Genomic DNA, 18,320 nt, shown 5'->3' with positions numbered 1-18,320 from the left:
TGTTTTTAGGGTTGGTGACTTTTGCCTGAACGGTGACGATATATTATTAGGATCGGAAATGGTCAAAAAAAAAAATGTCATACATATGTATATTACTTATAATATATTACCGACACCACTTACATAAAAGGTCGTAACTGTTTTATTGGATATTTTGACTTGATTGCCTTTATTAAATAATTTTAAAGATAATAAAACGATGATATCGAAAAGAAAACAATAATTCAATCAATATTTTATAGGCATAACTAAAAAATTATAATTCCGGCATTTAATTTAACGTTGTGGTGTCATTAAAATTTATTGAAATCGTACTACTGAAAAGTTACCATTTTGCAGTTCCGACTATATACATAGGGGGTGTCGATATAACATTGCAATCAACTGAAAAAAACAAAAAAGAATTTACATAATTTTTTTTACCCTGTCTGCACTTATGTAAAATTTTTCGATAACTGTCAATTAATCTGATCGTACGTGTATGATTCCACTCATTATGATTCCTGGCATGTGGCACATGTCAAAATAAGTTAGCAACCAAAAGATATATTGAAAATCAATCGCAATATAACGAATTCATACTCGCCGGAGTCGCGATGAACGAGGGTTACCTGAATTATCCTTTTTTCAAATTTGCTGCCACTTAAAATAATTATTTTTCACTATATTAATATATTTTATATTTTTAAGAGTTCATAATTCGTTTATAATATCTTTAAAATTCTTTATAAAGATATTAGACAAAGCACCTCAATTACTTTCAGAGTACCAGCTTTATTAAATTTTAAAAGATAACTATGAACCGTTATTTAATATGCTTATTAATAAATCTTTGATATTTATTGAACTATATTTTTCTAGAGTGAAGTGAGGTGCAATTAGTATTTTTAAATCCAATTAGGTACTCTGTGTAACTGCTACGAACATTGGAAGTACGTACTTACAATTAAGTAAGTATTAAGACATTACGAAAGAATCATTGAAAAAACAACAAAAAGAATCCAAACATTCATGAATTATATTATCATCAATCATGTTGTTTTGTCACCACTATTTTGGACTCACACCATGCAAATACCAGTTGGTTCTAATAATTATCATCAAAACGCGGGTGTCATATTCCAGTATCTCATATTTTATAGAGGAACAGATATACATGGTCCAAATAGCGTAATTTAATAACCATTAAAATACCACATGCATCCTTTGAATAGTTGCAAACAAAGATTGAAGAGTGAGATTGTGAAAACCACTTAGTCCAAAATAACAAATTTTCATGTACATAACCTGAGTGTTAAAATTTATAGCTGCCTTAAAATTCGTTAGAATCAAAAAAACCTAAGTTTCTTTTCTGACATCAAATGACCTACGAATTTTTATAGTGGACTCTTTCCAAAATTTACAAGAACCTGAAGAAAGAGACAAATTTATAATCAATTGTGTTTAATATAATAATTTATTTTATTTATTCTTTTTGACACTACAATAAGGCAGAGAACCAATGACAGTAGTGTAGTAATAGACACCTAAATATATTGTGATCTCACTGGGAATCGAACCCGGAGTACCCTGATGAAAGGCCAATGCCTTACGCAATGTTATATTCTATATTATTTTCAATGTTAATTTTACTCTAACAAAGTCATTAAAAAATTGGAAATCATAAACACATGATTAGGGATCGTCCATAAATGACACAAGAGTTTTGGGTAATTTTCGACCCCCTCCCCCATTCGACACACCATTTTCACGGAATATTCTGTTGTAACAGAAAAATGAGTTTATATCTCAAAATTAGTTTCAGACTTAGTACAATTCGAAATGTCACTCTTCAATTGCAGTGAAGACGTAGAATTAGAAAGCTTGTTCTAGTAAATAGCATCATGATGTTCAGCCCATGTCCATCGGCAATGTATACAAAATTATATCATTACGGCTGTACAAACACAGCTAAACTTATATCCAATATCCATTGTATATTCGCTGCACAAGTACAGGTAATCGACAATAAAATGTCTATCGGTATTCACAACAAAAAGTATCACCTCACGGGATTTGAGTGTGCTCCGACTCCAAACTAAAAGACTATACATGTTCTTGGAATAGGTAACTAGATTAATTATTGTGAATGTCATACTGAGGCCTGTTTTACCATGTGCAATGCATTGTCTACGAGAGAACAATAATTAATACCTACTAACTTTTATCGTAATAATAACATGTTTTTTTCTCTTTAATTTAGGCAGCTAATTCAATGTCGAAAATAGACTATGTTATTAAAATTATATTTACATCTAAAATAACAACGCAAATTCACAATAATCAGAATTCATACGAAGAAGAATCTATACAAAAAGGATTTAATTAACAATTATTTATGACATAAATGTAGTAAATTATATTCTAATATTTATGTTCATAGTATGTTCATGAATACAGATATCCAAAATATGTCAATACTTTGAACATTATGTCTGAAATTGTCAGTTATTCCTTTTTGTATAATAATTCCACTTGATTATTTTGTACAATAATGTTTATGTAATATGAAAATATGCACAATGGATTATAATATATTATACATCGTCACCTCAATACTACAACTAAATAACTTGATTTTCACTATTTTTGAGATAGCTATTAAATATGATTCTACATTTCTTTCTCTACAAAATGATAAAACCAAATAAGTCAGAAGTCAATGGGAACTGTATTAAATTTGTGTATGAAAATATTAGATAACTTTAAAACCATAAATGCATTAAATAAATAAAATACTATATCTACAATTGAATATTATTTAATTGTTCCCAATTAGACAAGCACAATTTTCCATTTTTATTTTAAATAATAATTATAGCCTAGATTTATGTTAATCAAGTAAAGTTTCAATTTCATTTTTGCAACAATGACCAAATCAGAGTTATCTAGTTGCAGTATTGAGGTGACGATATTATATAACGTCCCAGTATTGACAGAAAAGTATTAAAAGTATTGATATAGCAGACACCGTTGCATCAGAAATATTGTAATGATTAGATTATTTCTTGCAACAACTGTAAACATCTCTAAAAAAATTAATTGTCGTTGATAGAACATAAATCGGTTTCTTAGCACTATAAAGGGGTGGTGAACACAATAAGTAAATACATATTAATTAAATTATTTTTATTTGACACTGAGTACACATAAATACTTTCCATAAAAACTGAAAATACTTGTATCAAATTCTATATACTTGACTCATACCTTGTTTTATCATTACCCATGGTTCATTTTTAACAGATTTATTAGTAAACTACTCCCCCAGTTCTCGATATCCACTTTTTGTTTTAAATTTTCTATTAATTTCATAACTCATTGACAATTAATATTTTTTGTTACCGTTCGTATCACGTAAGATTTACCTTAAAGTCAATACAGAGACGCTAATATAGAAAATTAAATGTCTTTATTATAAATGATAATAATTTATACAAATAGGTTGTTTTGAAAATTTCCAGTGAAAACTTACCAAATTTGAATAACATTTAAAGATATTCACAATTAAAGATTCTGAGGCTATACGAAATATCGATTTTAATACCAGTTAAATTTTGTTTAAAACTTCATTTAGTGAGTTTTCGCTGGAAAGTAGCAATTAGATAAACAGATTATTACCACATAATATCTTTCAAACAGTGTATCAATGTACCACATTGTCAGTAAGGTTCGTTAGTCCAGGAAGATACAAAGAAAGAGAGATTAGGATGCCGAACCAGAAAAGCCGGTACAATAACGTCTTGTGGACGGGAAGAAATAGTATCTTCGCACCTTACTCTCACGGTGGTACCACTATAGCAGTTTCTCATAACAGTCTTACTATAGTGTTAGAATCACTATTTTAATGGATGTTAAGCAGATGGAGCACGAAAAAATTAATTACAGTCTAACAAACGGAGAGTACTTTCACCGTAACTTTGAGCATAAGATTCACCTATATAACTATTAAAGAATTATAAGACTATTAAGAATTATATTTCCTATAAATTCATGAATTAAATAAAAATGTTACCTGAAGTCTGATAGTATAGCTTAAAAAATGTACTCTATTTTGTTTCATTTAATGAATTTTCAGTTGTTTAAAAAGGCAGCGTTTGTTTTACTTAATACTATGAGACCGTTCCTGTTTAATTGCAACGGAATGATGTTTCAAAATATGCTAGCCTTATTAGCAAATGTATTATTCTGCCTGCTGCGTATACCAGTGGCGAAGGGTGGAGGTAGGCTGTTAAGATTCGCTATAAATAGTGCACACTAAACTCTGTTAGTCATATGTATTTGTTTTTATTGAACTAAGACTACAATTTACAGATGGTATTAGTTAGTTTTTAAAAATCAATTAAACCCTGCCTAAACGAAACCATAATAGATTTGGTCTAATTTGGGCAATACGACAAAATTGTGTACAATTTTTCATTCATAGTTATTTGTTTTCGTTGGATTAAAACTACATGATACACATATTTTTGGTTCATTTTTTTGATTCATTAAGCCCTGCGTAAACCAAACTATAATAAATAGAAAATATCATTCTATCTATAAAATACTCAAAGTTATGTATGATTTAATTGCATAATTTTAGATATTTTATAGATAGACATGTATTTTTTGACTAATATCTATTATGGCTTGGTTTCTCAGGGTTTAATTGAATTTTAAAATCTAACCTACACTATCTGTAAATTGTAGTCTTATTTCAATGAAAACAAATATGTATGTCTGAAAAAGTTTAATGTGCACTATTTATGGCGGATCTTAACAGCCTACCTCCACCCTTTGCCACTGGCGTATACTGTTAAAGCTAAAACTCTAAATTGCCCATGCATAATATTGCCATAGTCACATTGGATGGGCATACACTTCAGCAGCCTTGAATTCCGCAATAACAATACAATTGCATGGTAGACTAAGTCCACAAGGGAAAAGTCTCGTAATAATGAGAATCCCAATAGACAGATAATAAAATATTCATATTGCCTGGAGAATATAAATGTAATTAAATAATAATATTTAACTGTCAAAGTAATTAATTATACTTTAAATTGAAGGGGTCTTCAATATGTAGTTTGGATATATTCAGGATCTTTCAGGAATTTAAAAAAAAAACATTTAAGTAACATTATTTTTTATTAAACAATATAATACAATCATCTCTGGGCTTTAATGTCTTATCTTTAAATTGCAGAATATCATCTGAAAGGCATAGATTTTTTTATTAATTTAATTAGAATTTACCATAGACATCGTTACACAAGCAAACGAAAATATTTAATAAATAAATTAATTATTTCTTTGTGGGTTACCGTATTTCAAACAAACAGGAATGTTCTTTTTAAATTTCACGGCTGGAACGATCAACGTTGCCAGTACATCGAAAGGATAACATTTGAGCTAGCGGAACCGATTGGTTTCTTCTGAAAAATCATCCAAACATTACTAGCAACATTATTTCGATTGTTGCTGCATTCAATCAATAATGAGTACTGTACAATAGATTCACAAAATTTTAGAACCAGCATGAGTCTTATATTTATATGGTCAGTATTTTTCATAAGGCAACAGTAAATATTTTTAATAAATGGTTTAAATCAACTAAAGTGAGAGTGTTCAATAATCAGATCATTCCGATTGATGGGTGTAACTTATTACCATCTATGCTACCCTGAATGACAAACTTCTGCAGACATTTAGGATCCCTCTTTTTTTAAATAACAATTAAAAGATAAGTGTTTCAATGTATTTAAAATACTAACTGTTTAAAGAATACTGACCAAACAAATACAAGCCATATAACAATATAATACTTTTAGTTTTGTTCGAAAAGACGGCTAAATACTCTCCGCACTAATTAGTAATGACTATAGGGCCTACGAATCAGTTTACTCGCTAGTGTTGATGGTGATTGTCTTGCCCTTGGGGTCATCGAATCTGTCCATTGTCCTGATGTCCATCATGAAGGTCATGCCGGCGGCAGTGATGAAAAGGAGAAGGAACGTAACGAAGATGCCTGTCCAAATTGGGACAGTGGTGAAGCCAACGCAGTCATACGGTATGTTGCTGAAACGCTGCTGGCCTAGGTCTGTGAAGAATGGCTGGGCCTGGAATAACAATATAGTTTATCCATATGATAACAATCAAAATAAAAGGGTCCCTCCTCACAAGAAATGGATCGTAAATATATGACAGTGAATCTGAAATTAAGCACATTTCATTTCGCATTGTGGATGAATTATTCATAGCAAACTTCTCTATCTTCACCCGGATCTATCAAAAACCACAAGCATTTCAACACATTAGATTGACTGAAACGGTCATTTCCATAAATAATTATTATTACTAGTATAGGCAGGGTTAATGATTTTTAAAAACTAACCATCTGCAATTTGTATTCTTAGTTCAATCAAAACAAATAAGTATGAGTGATAAAGTTTAGTGTGCACTATCTATGTCGGATAACAGCCTACCTCCACGCCTAGCCACTGGCATGTGCATATTCAGGATCCTGACAATTCATTCGTCGAAAACAGCCAGTGAAAAGGTACAAGTTCAGTGATCCCAGTCCTCGGTTTTACGCTTGCACTTTCAAGACCCCCCCCTACTTATGTGGTTACAGTTACCCCCATCCATACAACCCAATTCTCCATTCAAGATTGTGACAAATACCATATTAGGCTTGCTCTATACCTATACTGAAGGTTTAAATTTTAAAATAATTCCTTTGACATAAGACCAACGACAAGTTTTAACAATGGTATAATTTGGATATATAGCGATGGTGACACAAGCTGATTTTAACCTTCCGGGATAAAGCCAGAACCAGATTTGGATAGCCTTATATCAGGAGTTTGATGTGAATCTAACTGTACTATATTAGAATACATGTCACATTGAACCGGTATTGTGGCATCCATCTCTCTTACACGGCGTCTATCACTCCCCAATAGCGCCTCTCACTTGAAAGTCCCACCAGACAACATAGAAAATGCGCAATAGATGCTGGGATAATCTCATGGTGCCTGCTACCCAGGCACATCGGGATAGTATAAATGTGAGCTCCGAGGACACCTGCAGTCACTCGTTTAACTTTTATCACTCTCTCACAAAGTCAGATACCTATTTGGTCGCTATCTTCAACATTCTACTTATTTTGTCTGCATAAACAAACTACCATTCTCAAATTGTATTTCACCGGAGCCATACGCATGATTAACCTCATCCTCATCTCCGGAAGCGACAATAGATCCTACAGTGGAAAAAATCACTCACTTGGAAGTTTTTGATGTATAGTGTGTAACTGCCATTAACATGGGTGAATCTAACATATGGGGAGCAGTGATAAGAAAAGCCACGCGCCGCATATATGCTGCGATCAATGATCTGAAGTTCCTCGTTGCCTCCTTGGGTGACAGTCAAATCTGAAAGCAATTACATGGAACAGTAAATAACTTGACAAGTTGTGGTTTTCTTTCAAGATTTATAATGCAATTGATTCCAGTCATCAAGACCCTTCACTAAGGATTTTCTAGCACTCAAGTTTTTAAAAAACCAGTCGTGGTGAGTCAATTACCAAATAATGATAAATAAACATTAAACATGCCTAAATGAATCGAGTCTATATTGTGATAAACATTTCAAAACGCCTCAAAATTTCAAGATTTTGAGTTAACCCCTTACCGCATAGGGTGCCATATATGGCCGCAGCACAAAATAAATTTTTTGGGTGTTACGAAAATCATTTATCGTTTTACTGCATATAGAACCATATCGGGCAATATTCATCTATCGAATACTGCCACCTAGCGGTCACTAACAGAATTTTTCACTCAGTTATAGCAATTTCAAACTGCAACGACAACACGTGTTATTTGTTGCGTTTTTAAGCGGCTATTTCAATGCAACTGTGTACAGTATGAGCGAAAAAAAAAATATTTCATAAGATCAGATATTGCTGAACACAACTGTAATATTTTGGTAAGTATTTATGTTTCAATCATTATTATAATGTGATGTTTATGTAAGGACAAATCTGGCACTATATGCATTGAAGACTATATGTATACGGCCATATCTGGCACTACATGCATTAAAAGTTATTTTTATATTTTCCACATTTGGCACTACATGCATTAAAGGTTATTCTATTAATAAACTTTCTTTATGAAGAACTAATGACGGTGTTTTTTTTCGTCGCATCGAACTAGATGCTGGCAGATTCTATGGGAACGGAATTTTAGCATGGAACATGCTTTAGTCTTTTTTTAGTCCGTTTAGACCACCCGGGCGGATTCATTATGAAAACATTGCACAGCATTGCATTGCGGTAATGAAAACGAAAATAACACGAAAGTAGCGCGGGCCGCGAGTGGCTTTAGAGTTCACTTGGTCGCGAACGGCGCTTCGGCAATGGCGTGTGATCCGCACCCCGCAACCTCAATTCCATCGACAAAATTGATTCAAAAAATATTACTTATTTCAGCTATCATAAGCCCATATCCATTACTTCTAGCGATTATATATATACTATATGAATTTATAAATTTTAGTTTTTAGAAAAGTAAAATTGATTAAATCCTTTGGATTCGGTTACTTTAACAAATACATTTTTTTCGAATTTGGACAACCAGCATTCAGAGAATCAGTAGGCAAAGCATGTTCCATGTTTAATAATTTTAGCCGTCAGGGTTTAAGTAATCATCATTTGAGGGGCAAACTGCTTTGCCGAGTTTCATATTGCCTAATTTCTGTTTTCTTTTTATTTCACAATTTTCTATTTCATTCATGTTTTTTATCCTCAATAATGCATGAGGTGCCAGATATGGGTACATTGTTAATATTATCGTGACTGCATGTAGTGCCATATATGGCACAATTAATTATCTTTTAAATATACTATAAATAATACAGCAAAAATTTTTTAATTATTTTTTACTAACCTTTCCAACCATGATTCATAACATATATTTTTTTCAAAACGAAAAAAAAACCCATGCGGTAAGGGGTTAATAATGCCATTCAATGTAGAATGGTCGACTCGAAGAAAAATTTCTTCAATGCGTCATTAAATCGAAAACCCGAATCGATTAATCATTAATTCAGTATACACTGGAATTTCTGGGTTAATTCCTTACGTAATTTTAAATTTTCATTGCGCATTGCTGAATTCCATCCAACTACTTACTTAAATACATTTTCCTAAAAATCATTTTCATTTAAATGAGAATTTCTGCAAAAATTCAAACGCCAATATCTTGAAACAACATTTTTTGAGTTGTTTCCCTATTGAAATATGGTATCGATTTAAACTAATTGAAATCAAATTTTGAAGCGGTTAATTATTTATATTATGCTATAATTGGTGCACATTGAAATTATTAATGTTTACCGTTATTGGTAACGAAATAAGTTTAGTGCTAGAAATAAAGCAAATCAATATTAATTTGTTGGTATCCCACGATGGCCGCACGGCTTGAGCGTCGGCCTATAGCATCGTGGGTCCCGGGTTCGAATCCTGGGTCTGGCAAGTACACATATTGTTTTACCTAATAGGTTGAGCAAGTGGCTGACATCCATTTCTCGTAAAAACAAAATCTGTTAATACAAACATCCACTCTGTGGAGGCCCATATAATCCTATTAGGATCGGACATGGTCGAAAGATATTTAAATTACACACAGCGTTTTTAATGCCATCATACGTACATCAAAATAGATTAGGTGGATTTTGCATAATTTCAAGTACAAAACATAATTATAATTATGTATATCGATATATTAGTAATTTTAAAATACTATATTATTCGATGCAATTGTACATGTGTGAAAAAAGTTAACTACGCTGAACTCACAATTTACACGGTAGATACGTTCCACGTGATACCATGTTAAAAAAAAACATGAGAAAAAGTATACACTAAAATATTTTAAAAAATCAAGGGTAACAAAAATTATTCACTATGTTTTATTTTAACACATTCTGGCCAAATTGGTCTCCAACATGCATTCAGAGTTGATGGCTTTGCACCGTGTCATTTCGAAATCGTGTAAAAAAACTGTGCAAGGGAGATCAGTGAATATTATTTTTAACAGCAAAATACTGAAGATGAAACAAAATTCAACTTCAAGCCCGTAGAAAACGTCGGAAAAGTAGACAGAAGTTGCTGGACCAAGCAAATAGTTAAGTTCTCCAGAATTATTTGGCAAGAGAAATGAAATCAGTTTAGATAGGCCTCCATCCAGTAGTGTGTAGTGCATTGATTTAAGCTTATTATGAAGATAATACTTACTCAAATACCAATAACCAGACGGCTCTTCAAAGAACTTGAATTGAACATCGATGGTATCGTTGAATAACAGATTCACACTTAATTCAGTTTCAGAAGTATTTGACAATGACATGATGCCGTTTTCCAAGACAGTTCCATTTTCGATAACCATACTAGGATCGCTTAACAGGATAAACTTCTCCCCGTAAATATAAATTTTATCCTCGGCATTGTAAAATCCGGTGGTGGCGTTCGCCGTGCCTACGGGAGAATCACTTTCGGCCGTTTCCATCAGGTGACGTCGCTGTCTTGATGACTCGGGGGTAATCTCAAATGACGGGTATCGGGCTGTATAAATGGCCAAAACGCTGTCATGCTTCTTGAGAAGCTTATCGAACATTTCCGTCATGAATTTGTCGTGACGGGATAGCATATGAGTTCTGTCTTCGCCCTCGCGAGCATCCTTAAGACTAATGTACAGAAAATCACCAGCTCGAGGTAGAATGTCCGCAGACAGCCCTACGTCTGACAGTTGAACTCGGTCAATTTTAGAGGGGTCTGCGAGTTTATTTAAAGTATGTATCGATGACGCGACGAATGGCAGATAAATGACGGATTCTCCAGTGATCTTCTCGCGTAATCCTGGGAACGGAGATTTTCCTCGTAAGTCTTTTGAAGTGAAGTCTTCTACGCTTAATGTTTCTTCGATGAAAACGACCGTAAACGGACGGCTGTCTAATTGCTTCGATAAAATACTACTGTATTTATCTGCAGACAGCTTGTATAAGGCCCTCGCTTTGTGATCAGAGCCTGCGGTAGCTCCCCACATGAATACGGGGACATATTCATTCGGCTGCACTAGCTGTAACGCTGATACAGCGCAAAGCGCAGATAGCAGCAATCCGATACGCGACATTTTTCTAAAAGGTTAATCGTTCTAAGGATCAGCGAAACATCCGCGATATTTATTTCTAATTATAACACAACTGGGTGTACGTTTCCTCACGATTGATGGAAAATATGTTCACTTCACTGACAAACGGATGGCAGTAGAGAATGACTGGGGTCATGTGAAGGAACAAATCATATGATCACCCCGCCTCCAAAAATTGTCTATGGCATACTATTTGCTTATTGTTGGAACACAAAAGCCCTGAAAATTTTGGTTTTTCAATATCTTACATAGGTACCTAGGTAGGTAGCAGTAATAAATTATTTCTTGCATATTGTACAATACCAAAATAGAATATTTAAAAACATTAATTATCCTTGACATACATAACTGTAGGTATGTAAAAATGTTACAATATTATTCGAATTTGACTTTGAAGTCCTTGAGATAGGGTTTGCTCTTTCTTCTTCGCGTAAGGTTATATTCTACTAATTTATTTTTCTTTTTCTTGTCGTTGGTCATTCCTCCGTTTTTATTTACTGGTCATACCCGCGCGTCTATTGTTTTATGTATGGAGTTTGGCATCACTTTGTCTTCAATAAGGATTTGACTTTCTTATTGTTTACATGTTGCGTCTGACAGTTCATTTTAACTACCTATCAAAAAAATTATCTTGGACGAATGTTAAGTGATAGTTAAGTGAACGTTAAGTGATTAGTGATTATGGCGCAACATCTGAATGACCGTGAGGAGGATATTCCAAAAGCAATGGACACCAGATGGCGAGCAGAACTGCTACAGGAGGAAAAGTTCAACGTACGAGCGTCGATTAAAATGCTGATGTTTGAGGTATCCTCGTTACGTACCTTATTTCAGCAGGGGGACCGGCAAGGAGTGGCACAACGCCCAAAAAACAATTCTTGGCGGCCCCTACGGTCGTAGAGTTAGGTCCAAATGACAAGATGCGTGGGTGCGACCATTCGTCATCAGCTAACCATCTGACGGAGAGGACCATCGCGGCCCTCCAGAATGCGATGTTTTCCCAACGGGACAGCTTCTGAAAGGGTATGCAAGGGTTAGTGGATTGGGCAACTAATCCTGAAAATATCATAACAGCGATGAGCCTGTACCAAAAAATCGAAGAGGGTTTTGGGGACAACGCATAATAAAATTTGCAAGAACATTACTCAGATCCTTACCAGAAGTATACCTTCACTCGGGAGGCACTATCAAGGAATCCTCCAAGCTGAGAGTCCCGGAAGGCCCTCAAACTCACATTATGGCCGGGGTACTCCCAAGGGGCGACGTCCTGTGGGAAGGGAGTTCTCCATCGGAGGTACGGGCTCCGCCAGGGATCCGTACTCTAAGCGAAGGTGACCGCATCTGGACGACCAACAACATAGGGGGCTGCCTAAGAGACTTTTGGAGAGTCTGGATGGCGTAGTGTACCCCCCCAACATTGCTAAAAATAATAGCCGTAGCCCGCATACCTTTTGTGCGGAAACCACCATTGGTAAGTCCTTCTTTACTTTTACGGAAAGAATTTCAAACGCAACAAACAGCAGAGGTCACTCTCCAGATCGAGGACTTAAAGAACTAAGGGGTTCTAGAAGAAGCGGGTCAAACCCCCAGTTTTTCTCTCAACCCTGTTTCTGATCAAGAAAGAAGACGGGGGGGGCCCTATGCTCTGTTTTCAACCGAAAGCGTTTGAATGCGTTCCTACAGCCAAAGCCATTCAAACTAATTCACCATTACGACGTTCCAGCCGTCTTACAAACAGAAGACTGGCTAGTAATAATAGATCTAAGCCAGGCGTCCCTCCAGGTACCAATGGCTTCTCAACATCGTCGATTCGTTCGACTAGCCTACCAAGGGGAGCTCCTACAATTCACGTGTCTCCCGTTCGTGCTGCCAACCGCTCCGATTATGTTGGCATCCCTGACCAATTGGGTCACCGAACGCCTACGAAAGAATGGCTGAGAATATTCACTTACCTAGACGACTTCTTAGTAGCCAACCAATCCGAGAAACAATCTCGGTTCAGGTGGAATACAGGATAACCTTCCTACAGTCTTTAGGGTGGTTAATAAATATTAAAAGATCCTGTCTGAACCCAAGCCAACAATGAGGGTCCCTGGACATCACGTAGGACGCACACAACAAGCGGAGGTCGGAGGTTCTGTCGCCTGAGAAGTGTGTAGCACTCCGTCACCATCTGCTAATGCAGGTACAAAAAGGCAGTTGGTCCCCCAGACAGGCACATATCCAATCACTTCTGGGGCGACTCAACTTCACATCCTACCTCCACGAGGAAGGTTGCATTGTTGACGGCTACAATGCTCCAGTCATCAATATGGCCGAGGTCCCATCCTCGCCAATTGATGACAATCCCACCACAGGCCCAACGGGACATCATGACGTGGTGGCTCTAGGTGATAGGATCCTCAGAGTTGACATAACGCAGGTACAAAAAGCCAGTTGGTCCCTCAGGCAGGCACATGTCCAATCCCTTCTGGGGCGACTTAACTTCGCATCCTACCTCCACGAGGAAGGTTGCATTGCCGACGGCTACAAAGCTCCAGTCATCAAAATTGTCGAGGTCCCATTCTCGCCAATAGACGACAATCCCACCACAAGCCTAACAGGACATCATGTGGTGGCTCCAGGTGATAGGCTCCTCAAAGTTGACACACATCAATCACTTCCTGACGACAGACGCGGCTGACACAGGCTAGGGAGCCCAACTGAATGAACACCCCCTTTCAGGTACGTGGAAACAAGACCAGTTAACATGGCATGGCATTCCAACAGGAAGGAAATGTTTGCAATTCAATCTCAGATACAATCAATCATAGGATCAGATCTGCTTCTGCAGACAGACAACAAAACAGTGGTGGCATACATCAACAACGGGGTCTAGGACGATTTGGCACCGCGAACTGACCTCCGCCGATTGGCCTCCGGTAATTGGCCGCCGGTACAATCGGACGCCGGCTCAATTGGACGCCGACCCAATTCGACGCCGACCCAACTGGCCTCCGGGAGGATTGGACGCCGCACAGTTGAATTAAATGCGCAAAGGAATAGACGTACGGTACGATTTGTTGGAGTAAATAAGCAAGTCAGTTTAATAAGCTTCTATCTTCTCAGTAGTCGTACCTTATACATTTTGCGCCTTGACACATTTTTAATATAGATTAAGAATAATTATTATGCCTTATGATGTTTATTAAAAGAAAATAATTCTTCCCTCGTTAAAACTTAAAGATGTGCATAATCAATTAATTTATTGTCTATACATGGGTACTTATTTATATTTACAACAAATATTAAAAATATTGTTAGATGTTAGAATGAAAATTACATTATATTTCAGCGTTTTATCGACTTGAAAATATTATAATAAAGCTTAAACATGTATATTATTATGCGTAAATGTGTATTTTAAGATAGTATGAAATTACAAACAAAATATTAAGTAAGTTATCTGCTAAGTATAAATGTTTCAGTAGTTTGATTGATAAACTACTTAGGTACTGGGTGCCGGACGAAATCCCGAAGGCCGAAATCCCGAAAAATAAAAAAATACAAACATCAATAATTGCGCAATTTTTGCAAGAGAGACAAAAACCCATTTTTTGTGGAAATATAAAAAAAAATGTAAAATACAAACATCAATAATTGCGCAATTTTTGCAAGAGACAAAATCCATTCGTTCTGCAAAATGGTCTCTCCTGAAAAAAATTGCGCAATCGGAAAAAACCCATTTTCCGCAGAAATGGGATTTGTCTCTCTTACAAAAATTGCGCTCACGATTGCGCAATAATTGATGTTTGTATTTTACTTTTTTTTATATTTCCACAAAAAATGGGTTTTTGTCTCTCTTGCAAAAATTGTGCAATTATTGATGTTTGTATTTTTTTATTTTTTGGGATTTCGGCCATTCGGGATTTCGGCATTCGGGATTTCGGCCTTCGGGATTTCGTCCGGCACCCAGTACCTAAGTAGTTTATCAATCAAACTACTGACACATTTATACTAAGCAGATAACTTACTTAATATTTTGTTTGTAATTTCATACTATCTTAAAATACGCATTTATGCATAATAATATACATGTTTAAGCTTTATTATAATATTAAGTAGATAAAACGCTGAAATATAATGTAATTTTCATTCTAACATCTAAAATTAGTTTTAATATTTGTTGTAAATATAAATAAGTACCCATGTATAGACAATAATTTAATTGATTATGCACATCTTTAAGTTTTAGCGAGGGAAAAATTATTTTCTTTTAATAAACATCATAAGGCATAATAATTATTATTCTCAATCTATATTAAAAATGTGTCAAGCGCGAAATGTATAAGGTACAACTACTGAGAAGATAGAAGCATATTAAACTGACTTGCTTATTTACTCCAACAAATCGTAACGTACGTCTATTCCTTTGCGCATTTAATTCAACTGTGCGGCGTCTAATCTTCCCGGAGGCCAATTGGGTCGGCTTCCAATTGGGCCGTCGTCCGATTGTACCGGCGGCCAATTACCGGAGGCCAATCGGCGGAGGCCAGTTCGCGGTGCCAAATCGTCCCATTCCCTCAACAACGAGGGCGGCACAAAATCTGTCACCCTCCTAAACCTATGCCGACAGATACTAGAATTTACCAGTCGAGCCAACATCACGTTTACTGCACAATACTTCCGCAGAAATTACAACTGCGTGGCCGATCATCTCTCCCGCAGACAACTCATTCCCGAATGGCACCTCATCAACACCGCAACCACCCCCCTGTTTCAAAGATGGGGTGTTCCCGAGGTGGATTTATTCGCAAGCGAATCAGCACAAATGTCATTGCAACGTATGTGTCACGAGACGTTACAGACAGTGGCGCGCTGTTTCACGACGCCTTCAGCCGAGTGTAGGACTTCAGACTGGCGTGGATATTTCCCCCACCAAACATACTTTCACGAGTCCTAGCGCACCTGAACTCAGCAAAAGGGAAGTACTTACTAGTGGCACCGAGCTGGAAACAATGCTTTTGGGGAGTGGGCGATAGTACCTCCTTATACAATGCCTCACCTACATACGACACTAGTAGGTATGGAGACCAACCGTCCACCTCCAAGGACCCGGGACCTGTCCCTTTAACTATGGATAATTTCGGGTGGGGTGGAAATAACATCAAATATGGTGGAATAAAGGGCACGACTCTAAAAACTTATAAACCCGCTTGGAACAAATGGAAGATAATGACATGGGTAACATGAACCTAATGGATCATAATAGCCGTCAACCAATGGAATTGGCCAGATACCTAGGCTACATGCACAACATGGAGGGTTTGTCGTACAACACCATCCTGGTGCATAAGTCAGCCATAGTCACATTTTGCAAACCGATTATCTTTGTAGATATCAGCATCAACGTGGTAGTACAACACAATATGTTACAGGCAATTTCGGTACATAAAACGAAACCCGTCAAACCATCGGTTTGGGATCCAGGACGAGTGGTAGATCATCTTAGGAAAACAACACCGGTGGAGTACAACCTATTCGAAACCTCTCGCAGTACAGCTACCTACTCGGCTGCTTCTCGCATCGGGACATAGGGTTCATGACCTCACACTACTCAGTAATAGTAGACAATGGATTAGTGGAAAAAAGTGACCACATAATTGTATGGCCAATGTTTGGCTCAAATACAGATACCGCCAAGCATCGTCAATCGGAATGGAAGCTAAGCGCTTCCACGTGTCAAAACATCGACCCAGTATTCTGGTTACGGAAACTCGTCTGCATGTCAAACCCAAGGAGAGGAGAAGGTGGGGATATTTCGGAATTATTTATATCTTCAAGAGGATCACCAAAACCAACCACCTGGACAGTTATAGGGAATTGGATAAGGTCAGTACTGTTGGAAGCAGGGGTACAAGAACCACCAGGCAGTGTCCGCTCAGTGGTGGCTTCCTTAAACTGTAAATATACCCAATAGATGATATCTTAAAGAGAGGTAACTGGCGTAGTGAGTCGACATTTCACGACAACTACCAGAGAACGATAGATACACCACCATCAGAAGGGGAAAAGAACCCATTAACTTTTCTATTCAACCATATACCTACATGGAAAGTCACGATGGTCTATACCTCGTCAATGAATCATTGTCATATACAGGTATTTGGCATACCCAACACCAGGTGATAACAAACAGATATCTCAAGGACTTCAAAGTCAAATTCGAATAATGAAAGGAGTTTTACCTACCAATAAAACTCTTATTATTCATGTTGACTTTGAAGTCCAGGTAACTTCTACCTGGTTCCTTGGGTCATATCATAATGAAGACAAAGTGATGCCAAACTCCCTACATAAAAAATAGACGCGCGTCATAACCAGTAAATAAAAACGGAGGAATGACCAACGACAAGAAAAAGGAAAATAAATTAGTAGAATATAACCTCACGCGAAGAAGAAAGAGCACACCCTATCTCAAGGACTTCAAAGTCAACATGAATAATAAGAGTTTTATTGGTAGGTAAAACTCCTTTCATTATGTGCCTGAATAATTTAACGTCACTTCGTCGAGAAAGTAAAGATTTTATTAGAAAATTTAATAACAAAAACAATATTAATTATGTAATCGTATTTACTTCTATGTTAAATTTATTTCAAGCACAATAACCTGTAAAACAAAAATGTATCCTCAGGTAAAGTTACCCGTCTGTAAAACTCCATGTATCACAGACAATAAAAATAGTTGCAAAAGAAGAAGAAGTTTTCATAACATACTTCAGTCAGTTTAGCCCGCCTTTTCAAACATACGTACGTAAAAATAAATAAATGTGATCATAATATAAACTACAATGGATGAAATTATCTCAACATTAAAGAGTTTAAGCCGAGCCAAGAAGAATCGAAAGCAGTTGGCAGCGTACGTCGATAACATTTCTTCAAAAGATGTAAAGTATTGCAGTAGAAATAATACAAATTCGTAACAAATACTATTTTCATTTTGCGCATACATTATTATTTTATGCACGTAGTCTGTGTTAATGTGTTATGAAATAATGTATCATTGATCTACAAAATAGTTTACTTTCATGGTTACTTTTCTAA

At 36.1% G+C, this 18,320-nt stretch overlaps 2 protein-coding genes across 2 annotated transcripts in view; one reads left to right on the top strand and one right to left on the bottom strand.

Annotated features, from left to right (window-relative positions):
* Window positions 1-5,150: 5,150 nt before the first annotated feature.
* VhaAC45 (Vacuolar H[+] ATPase AC45 accessory subunit) lies at window positions 5,151-11,375 on the bottom strand. The gene is made up of 3 exons (XM_085954060.1): window positions 10,325-11,375; window positions 7,309-7,457; window positions 5,151-6,140 (listed from the first exon to the last, which is right to left on the bottom strand). Exons 1-3 carry the CDS (start codon window positions 11,217-11,219, stop codon window positions 5,922-5,924), a joined length of 1,263 nt encoding a protein of 420 aa, XP_085810186.1. The 5' UTR covers window positions 11,220-11,375; the 3' UTR covers window positions 5,151-5,921.
* Window positions 11,376-17,959: 6,584 nt separating this feature from the next.
* FANCI (Fanconi anemia complementation group I) overlaps window positions 17,960-18,320 on the top strand; it is a 41,920-nt gene continuing 41,559 nt past the window's right edge. Inside the window, exon 1 of the mRNA XM_085953856.1 lies at window positions 17,960-18,163. Coding sequence (XP_085809982.1) covers window positions 18,068-18,163 — 96 coding nt within the window. The 5' untranslated portion in view covers window positions 17,960-18,067. The remainder of the gene's footprint in view (window positions 18,164-18,320) is intronic.

This window comes from Rhyacophila brunnea, unplaced genomic scaffold (assembly GCF_057557595.1).
Source record: "Rhyacophila brunnea isolate RB1 unplaced genomic scaffold, BYU_Rbru_1.0 scaffold_4, whole genome shotgun sequence".
Taxonomy (NCBI): domain Eukaryota; kingdom Metazoa; phylum Arthropoda; class Insecta; order Trichoptera; family Rhyacophilidae; genus Rhyacophila; species Rhyacophila brunnea.
Note: the sequence above shows the minus strand (reverse complement) of the source record. Positions and strands in the feature narration are given on the sequence as shown.